The 9,546-nt window shown below is 40.8% G+C and overlaps 1 protein-coding gene across 2 annotated transcripts in view; it reads left to right on the forward strand.

Moving 5' to 3' along the window:
• Positions 1-2,169, forward strand: part of FRRS1L (ferric chelate reductase 1 like) — a 75,984-nt gene extending 73,815 nt beyond the window's left edge. Inside the window, exon 7 of one of the 2 annotated variants that reach the window (XM_088139744.1) lies at positions 1,794-2,169. Coding sequence is in view for 1 of the 2 variants with exons in the window: in XM_088140765.1 (XP_087996891.1) it covers positions 1,794-1,805 (12 nt within the window). In the remaining variant the exon portion in view is untranslated. The remainder of the gene's footprint in view (positions 1-1,793) is intronic. The other variant, XM_088140765.1, reaches the window with a different exon arrangement.
• The last annotated feature ends 7,377 nt before the right edge of the window (positions 2,170-9,546 follow it).

Here is a 9,546-nt window from a genome sequence, read left to right on the forward strand (position 1 = left end):
TTGTAGTTTGGTGGGCTCTATTAACCTGGTGACACCTTTTAGAAGGCTCACCTCACCCTTCTGAGGTATGGACTGATCACAAGAACTTAGAAGCTCTGATAACACCAAGGAAACTGTCTCCCAAACAAGTACGCTGGGCTCAGTTTTTCAGCTGATTCAAATTTACCCTAAAATATATCCCAGGAGGGAGAAACTTTCTGGCTGACACTCTATCTAGACTATCCCCACACAACAGCCAGCCAGAGCAGTTAGTAGCACCTGTAATTCCTAAAACCCAGACAGGCTCAGTGGCACTCACTAGAGTCCAAGCCAAGAAAATAAAACCTGCTCCAGCAAATGAATTACTTAAAAAAATAAACAAAGCTATCGAAACAGATGAGTGGTTTAAAAATAATAAAAGTTCCTTGATGAAGGAACAGGAAGCATGGTGGATGGGAGATAAATTATGCATACCCTCCCAGCTTCGCAAAGAAATTTTACAAAGAGGCCACATAAATAAAACCTGTGGGCATTTTGGTTTTGTGAAAACTTTACACTTACTACGCAGACAATTTTGGTGGCCTACAATGAGAAAGGATGTAGCTGAATATGTAAACACATGCCCCAGATGTGCCATGGCAAAGAAACGGGGAGGAAAGCCTTTAGGTCTCTTGCAGCCAGTGGCTACCCCTCACCAACCCTGGAAAGAAATTGCCATGGATTTTATTGTTGAGTTGCCAGAAAGCAACCACAAAACGGTCATATGGGTAGTCATAGACCTATTCTCCAAGCAGGCACATTTCATTCCATGTGCCTCTATTCCAACTGCTAAGAAACTCGCCAAGATGTTTATACAACACATATACCGACTCCATGACACCCCCCAGAGGGTGATTTCAGATTGTGGGACACAATTCACTTCAAAATTTTGGCATGAATTTATAAAAATGATTGGTTCTACCCAAGCTCTGAGTTCCAATTTTCATCCCCAGACTGATGGAGCCAGTGAGAAATTGAACTCTCTACTTGAACAATATTTAAGATGTTTTACCAATCACCAACAAGATGACTGGGCAGAATTTCTGCCTTTTGCTGAAGTAGTACAAAGTACACCAGAGCACTGGTTTTACCCCTTACACTGGTCCACTAGCCACTGGTCAAGATTTTGTACTAATCCCTGAGCTACCTATAAAAAATTATCCTGAGCATGGATGAATGGATTAAAAACATCACCAACTTATGACCATTAATTGTTAAAACACTGCAAGATGCCAGAGCTCAGCATAAAAAATATGCTGATCGTAAACGTACTGCACAACCTCCTTGGAAGGTAGGAGACAAAGTATGGCTATCAACAAAAAACCTAAAAAGTACCCAGCCATGCAAAAAACTAGGACCAAAATATGTTGGACCTTTTCCAATTGAAAAAATCGTGGCTCCTGTTTCTTTTAAGCTAACTTCACCAAAAAATTACAGGAAAATTCACCCAGTTTTTCATGTTAACTTATTAAAACCTTATAATGAATCCATGACATGGCATCCTACCAAACAGAATCCCAATCCAATCATGATTGAGGGAGAAAGTCATTGTGAAGTACAAGCCATACTGGACTCTAGAAAGCACAAAGGCAAACTGCAATATTTAGTGCAATGGAAACATTTCCCCAAAACACACTATGAATGGGTAGATAGCCACAATGTGAAAGCTCCCAAACTCATTAAAGACTTTTACACCAAATATCCACAAAAGCCGAGATAAACAGAATTACAACATCAGTAATATTTGTATTGTATATATTGTTTTTTTCTTGCAGATTTTATTTTGAATGTGATGACATTCGTCTTGTTGGAGGGCGGCATGTCAGGATCTACGCAAGCAACTATCAAAAGGCTATTAGAAAGTTATTAGAAAATTTATAATGTTAACAGGCATGTGCTAATTAGCTAGTAAGTACAAATGTTAGTTTAGGAAGGAATCATAACTTGTGTAGATGCTTGCTTGTTCCTGCCATAAAAGGGAAGAGGGGAAATGGAGAATAAACAACAAAGGCCAGGTGCGGTGTTATCTAGCCTCGAGTCGCCAGCAAGGCTGAACAACCGTGAGACCAAAGAAGAGGCGCAAAGGAATCAAGCGAGAAAATAGAGTAGAGGGGGGTTAAAAGAAGAACCCTGGCCAGGGAAGGTTAGTCTCAGCAGCCTATGGAATGCTGTATGCTGCTTATCAATAAAGAAATCTTTACTGGAAACAAACCAGCTCCAGGAGATTTACTGGAATTGGGAACTGAGCGTGCAGACTCTGACACATTCATCTAATGTGTGGTCCAAGATACTGATCCCTCTCTTTTATACAGTTGACGTTCAAATAATATATGTGTTATGTCTTCTATCTCTGGAGTTCCACAAATACAAGTGCGTTCATTATAAGGGACTTGGTTAAATCTTCCATATTTAACCATTGTGTCCAACTGCTCAAATCTTGCTCGAGTAAATACCACCCTAAGATATTTGGGCATTTCTGCGTTTAAATACTTGGCAACTTGGAAGGTGCATTTATAATGGCTTATCCACTTCAGTGAGCCAACCTTACTAAGGGTGACTATATCTTTCTGTGCTTCTATGTCCAAGATTCTTTGTGCGGCAGTCTTTTTAACTTGTTCTCCGGAAACAATTAGACATGAGACAGGGAGACCACAGCTCCTAATGTAATTTGTCAATTGTACTATCCAAGAAGTCTGTAACTGAGATTTTGTCTGTTCTAACAAACACAATTTTGGGAGTCTGTCAGTTTCCATAGCATTGATTTTGCACCAATAATTATAAGCCCTGATTTTAGACAAAGAACAAATTGTATGGATTCCCAGTTGGGCTCTAACTGCAGCAGCTGAAGTTTTATCCACATCCAGGATATGATGCTGTGATTGTGTTTGTTCTAATAGTGATGTGTGTTTTAAGCCGCAAACTTCAGCACCATATAAGAGCATAGGAGTAACCTTGGTCTTGTATACTGTAATAATTGGGGCTAAAGAGCCTTGGATAGCTATGATTTATTAATTTGAGCAGTAAGTTCATACGTGTCCTTGCTCTAAGTGAGCTCCTCTGCTGATGAGGAAGCCAAGATCCAGTCTCAGAGAAGACTACCCTAGGTAAGGGAAGGTATTAACTTGCTCTATTGTCTCACCATCTAATAGCTATCTATGGTTATGTCGTGTTCCAAAGATCATAATTTTTGACTGATTAATGATTAGAGGATTATGACGACAGGAGCCAAGCCTTAACAACCTATGCAACCCAACTTGTGAATATGATAGTAAAATCATATCATCAGTGTATAGCAAGGTGTTACAATACGTGTTTAACACCTTAGGCATATGTACTTCAGGGTCCTTCATTAGTCCTGGTAAGTCGTTAATATATAGGCTATGCAAGTATGCATCCTGGTAAGTCATTAATATATAGGCTGTGCAAGTATGCATGGTGCAAGTATGCATCCTTGTCTTATGCCTTTACAAGTATCAAACCTTCTTGTCATGGCTCCATTAATCCCAAACCACACTCTCAGATTAGTGCTTGTATAAAGGGTTTTGATCAACACCAGCAGTCTGGGTTCCATTTTGAGGACAGTCAATTTCCTCCATAATATTTCTCTATTTACTGTGTCAAATGCTGCACTAAGATCTATAAAGGCAGCAAACAGTTGTTTCTCCTTAGTGATAGATTTTGTAACTAGATGATCCAAGACAAAGCAGTTATCAATAGGAGATTGGCTCTGTCTAAAGCCAGCTTGTTCTTCCGTGAGAATATACTTTTTGTCTACCCAACTCTTGACTCTACTCAAAAGGAACTTAACATATATTTTAGCTACACTATCTATTAGGCTAATGGGCCTGTAATTGCTAGGGTCCTTTTTATTCCTTTTTTTGTATATAGGAACTACTATTGCCAACTTCCACCCAGCTGCAATATGGCAGGTATTATTTATATGTGTAAATAAACCTACCAAAAGAGGGGCCCACCCGTCAAGATATTTTTTGAATAGCTCAGTTGGTAGAAAATTCTCCCTGGGGGCTTTATTGTTCTTCAAGCCTTTTATGATAGATTTGATCTCATTTTCTAATACTGGTGGCCAAAGAGATGAGGCTTCAGTAAGTGATAATCACTACTTAGAAACTGTTTCTCAACAGGTTCTGATAGAGCAAACAGGTCATGATAGAATAGTTTTCCCATTCCTCGGCAGAGATTGGTATATCAAATGCAAATCTCTGTTCTTTCAGGATTCCAGCTACAGAATGCCAGAATATAGCTGAGTTGTGACTTTTTACTGACAGCTAAAGTCCAGACCAAATTGAGGCAGCATAGCGTTTTTTCTTTGATTTAATGAGTTTCTTATATTTACTTCTTAGAGACAGCTTGTATATGTACAGAGAGATGCCTTTATGCAAGTCTCATAGCTGCCTTTAATTTCTTTTCTTAATTTCTTTTTCATTGAATAGCGTTCATGGTCAAACCAAGGAGATCTACCTATAGGGAAACTTTTGGAGGAGGGTTTAGTTATTAGGTGTTTCTTTAACATATGGCACAAATTGGTGAATGCATTGAAGACTGACTGCCAGTCAGCCGTGGGTGACTGGATTATTAAGGCCCAACTGACAGCATTCTCTGATTTGAGGCTATTCAATTCAATATTGCTTTGGTATCTCCTTTGGATCATATTAACCTTTTATTTTGACTCACCTCTGAGTTAATAGTAACCCACCTATCAGCCATGTTATACGATCTTAAATCTGAACAAGCCAAGATTTTCATATGCACTGGCTGATGATCACTTTCTCCTCTTGGATAGACAATGACAGCTTTACCTCTTGATACACAAATAAGATTTAGCACTGCTTGACTGGGCTGAATGAAAGGTGTATGGATATACATAATTATTATCCTTACCTCCCAAAATTTGAAGATTACATTTAAAAATCAACAATACCAAGTATAAACAAGCAGTATTACTTTTGTTATCTCTTGAAAACCACTGTGAGTGATTATCAAAAAAAATCATTTCGAAATCCACTGTGTCGAGCAAAATCATGAAGAGATTGGCCTAATTTGGCATTAAAATCACCAAATAATATGATTATGGCTTGAGTATGCAATGTAATTATTTCTTCCAATATTATTTCTAAACATATCCAGTAATCAGAGTTATAGTAAGATGTATTTGTGGAATATAAGCATTTACCAGTATAAGCTCAAAATCTTTATATCTGAATTTCATGGCCAGTATGTGAGGGAGTTTATCCCCATTATATAATTTCTCACCCTGCCATTGCAATTCTTCCTTAATAAGAATGCATAAGCCTCCAGAGGCTTACCCTTTATTCTTTAATTTTTGGGCAGGAGTACACCAGCATTGAAAATCAGGGAATTGTACTGGTACATCCTCTCCTGCTAACCAGGTTTCTTGTAAGGCTATCATCTCAAATCCAGAAAGGAATCTCACCAAATCACTGTCAACAGACTCTTTCCAGACAGCTACATTCCAGGTTACAATCTGTATAAATCTCTCTGACACAAAATGTTCTGGGTATGATGATTGGATAAAGGATAAAGATTCAGACAGTTTGTTTCTGGGGCTGGAACAATGTCAATACTTCCTGTGTATACAGAGTTGTTATAAAGTTCAGCTTTCCTTTCTCTAGGTTGTGATTGTTGATCTTTATCACAGAAGTTATTATTCAACAAATTCTGATCTGGTACTGATGACTCTGTATCTGTGAGCCCAGCAGCTACTGCTGACAATACACTCAGTCAGCAGTAGAAATACTTCTCATTTTCTAATTGCTGAGCCTGAGGACAAGTAAGGTTAGATTGAGAGCTGACAGCAGAGAGCTGCCCCAAATCCTATGGGTAATATTGGCTTGCAATGGTGAGTGGCAAGGTGTGGATGGAATATCTCCTTGAGAAGTAAGATCAGTGTTGTGGACAACGCTGGGGTCAGCTGGTGGAAGCATTTCTGGAGATTGCTCAGACTGATGCTCAGGAGCCAGCAATATTAGGTCATCAGCTACAGACTTATCTTCCAAATAGTTATGTGAAGATTATGCTACATTGACCCATTGGATGTCTTTCTCTTTTGTATGGTTTTGCTTTGGACTGGCACACCTTTTTTTATTTGTTGGGGATTTTGTACTCTCAGAGGCTGGATGTAGTAGCATTTCCACAGATGAGCAACTAGAAGGAAGTAAGGTGTTAAGAGCCTCAGTTGCAGTGGTGGCTGACTGCAGCATAGATTTAACTGTTTCAAGCTTAAGATCAATTGTTGTTCCTCTGGGGGGAGAGTGGCAAACAGTTGAGTTAAATCTTCCTCATCTTCCAAAAAAATCATCTAAAATCTGTGTCTTTCCTTTAATTAGATCTGGAACATCTCTTTCTTTGTGTTTTTCCGGTTCTGACCTTGGCAATGAAGGCATTCTCCATTTTACAGATAGTGGATGGATGTGATTAGAGGCTCTACAGCTTGTACCATCCTCCCTTACTGGCTTGGCTTTCCTCCCAGAATTTAGCAAACGCTGGATACAGCTGTTGTAAAAAACACATATTGGCAGAATATGGAACTTTCTTAAATAGTTCTTAAGTTTGAAATGCATTGATGGAAGAGTAAGCTGCCTAAAAGTTAACATTATCCTTTTAAATCCATGCCTGCTAGGAAGCCAGGAGATTTCTGTAAGTTCATTAGAGTATACCCTGCATCAAGGAAGTTGAGAAAGGGAGTTTAATATTACCCATCTATTATGCCACCTGCCCTTATTCAAAGGCATATCAGCGGGTTGAAGCAAGATCCTGTGTCTCTGCAAGATTAGTTTCTCCCCAATATCTTCTTTAACTGGAAATTTTTGTACAGACTGTACTCTCCATGGGTTAGAGGTAAGTTTTGGAATGTATGAGTTGCTACTTGTTTCCTTAACTGATGTGGGGATATGCTTTTCTATTGAAGTCTTTAATTCATCTATTTTTTTGTGAGCATCCAGAAGCTGATCGAATATAGCAATGACTGTTTGAGCTGTTAAGAGGCAATTTTTAGCAGCCAGATCCAGGTCTCCATCTAAATTCTTCCTGATATGAACACCATCCTCCCCTCTATCTCCGAGTAGAGCCTCATTTTCAGAGTAAGGGCAATCATCCACTTCTCAGTCCAAAGAGGAGTAAGAATTGTTAATGGAGGTTACAAGGGGAGAAGGAAAAGGAAAAAGAGACTTACACGCTGTGTCCTTAAGCTGGTCCTTTATCTTTGGTTGCCTAAAAGTCATTGCAGCCTTGTCTTGTGTGGGATTTCCTCTCAACTGGATCTCCGGTTTGTGCCTCCTTTGAATCTTTTCAAATTCTTTTTTGTTCCTGCTTTATAATTTTGCATCCTTAATTACTGTTTGAAGTTAGGATAGCAAACTAATTACTAAAACTACTTGAATAAAACTAAAAAAAAGCACTAAAATGAGTAAAAGTTCAAGAGCTCTTTACAGAACTGTCACTCTATCGCCATCTTGGATCCACCTCCAAGTAGAGGTGACTTCCACCCTCCGACTGGAAAGCTGTGGCCCCTCCCATATGTCCTGCATGCCTGATGTGGAAATTGCTGGGTCATTTTCCCTGCCCCCTGCTTGTTCTCATTTGCCCCACAGTCCCCTCTACTCCATAGAAGAATACCTCTTGCACATTTTGGTCAGCCTCAAACTCCTGCTAATTGAGGATGGGACTTGCCAAGGTATCAGTCATGAAAGTGGTGCACCAATTGCAGAGCATGCACATCCATCGCTGCCTTGCACAACCTGACTCTGGGTAGCCCTTCCAGTACATCAGGTATTCTACCCTCTTCCCTCTGCATCTAGAATCTAGCACCACCTTGACCTCATACTCTTCCTCCCCATTTACCAGTATGGGTGTGTGTGCTGTCAGCTAACGCAGAGTGCAGGGGGGTGCCTCTTTCATTAGAAAAGGCTGATGGAATACTGGATAAACCTTCATCAATGCTGGCAATTGCAATTGGAATGCTATTGGGTTTATTTGTTTAATCACCAGGAAGGGACCAATAAATGTTGAGTCTAGTTTTCTGGAAGGCTGTGTGGAAGTCAAAAATTTTGTAGAAAGTCACACACAATTGCAGCCCTTCTGCAATTCTAGCCTCCTCCTCTCTGTGTGCATCTGCTGCTGTTCTGTATGCATCTTTTGCTAGCTCTAGCTGCTCCTTTAAAAGGCTTTGGGCCACTTGCCTCTCTTACAGGAAATCTGAGGCACAAGGGATGGTGCTTTCTTGCCTGGTTGTCAGCAAGACTCATGGGTGGAATCCATAAGTTGCCTGGAACAGGGACATATGATAGAGGAGTGTGTTGCACTGTTGTAGGCAAGTTCTGTAAGAGGTATGAGTTCACTCCAGTTGTCTTGCTGATAATGAAATATAGCATCTTAAATATTGCTGCAACAATCAGTTAACCTTCTCAGCTTCTCTGATGCCGGACGATGAGAGGAAGACAAATGAATTTTAATATTTAATAAGCACAAGAGGGCCTTCCAAATTCTGGCAATAAACTGACTTCCTCTGTCTGTAATCACATGATTTACCAATGCTCTGTATCTAAAAAATGTTCCAAAAAGAGCTAAGCTGTTTCCTGGACTGTTGGGAGGCCCTTTCAAAGAATAAAATGGACTAGTTAGGAAATAAATCAACTATTACTAAACCACAGGGGCTGGTGCTTGCATGGTTATCTGGGAAAAGGTTCATTCTGTTAATCCTGAGGAAGTGGACAGGGTTCTAGTAGCTGTCAGCTCAGCTATCTCTGTGTTAGATCCATGCCCCTCCTGTCTAATTAAGGCTGCCCGAGAGGGGATGTGCCATCGGGTTCAGGCACTGGTTAATTCCTCCTTGAGGGAGGGGATAGTCCCACCAGCTGTTAAGTAGGTGGTGATGCACCCCCTCCTCAAGGGGCCATTGCTTGACCCAACTAGTTCTTTTTAAGGAAGATTGTAAAGAAGGTGGTCCCACTGCAGCTTCAGAGGATTCTAGAAGTAGCTGAACCCCTTTCCAGTCAGGATTCAGGCCAGGGTATGGGACTGAGATGGCATTGATTGTGCTTTGGGATGATCTCTGGCAGGAGTGAGATGGGGGTAGTGCATCCATCCTTGCTCTTCTTGACCTCTCAGTGGCCTTTGATACCATCAATCATGGTATACTTCTGGATCAGCTGTGGGAGTTGGGGGTGGGCCACATTGTACTGTGCTCATTTTCCTCCTTCCTGTGGGGCTGGTTCCAGCTGGTGTTGATGGGGAGAGAGGTCCGGCCCATGGCCTCTACTATGTAGGATGCCAGAGGTCTCGGTTCTTTCTCCCCTTAACATGTACATGATGCCAATGGGTGAGGTCATCTGACAGTTTGGGGTGACGTATCACCCATACATTGATGACACTCAGCTTTATATCTTCATCCCAGGCCATCTGAGTGACATGGACATCCCAGGGCCTGCAGGGTGAGGGGGCCTAGATGGGGTGCGACAGGCTTCAGCTCAACCCAAGCAAGACTGAGTGGCA

Source organism: Python bivittatus, unplaced genomic scaffold (genome assembly GCF_059951505.1).
Source record: "Python bivittatus isolate LINGU-HERP-01145 unplaced genomic scaffold, Pbiv_v1 ctg000000_np1212, whole genome shotgun sequence".
NCBI lineage: Eukaryota > Metazoa > Chordata > Lepidosauria > Squamata > Pythonidae > Python > Python bivittatus.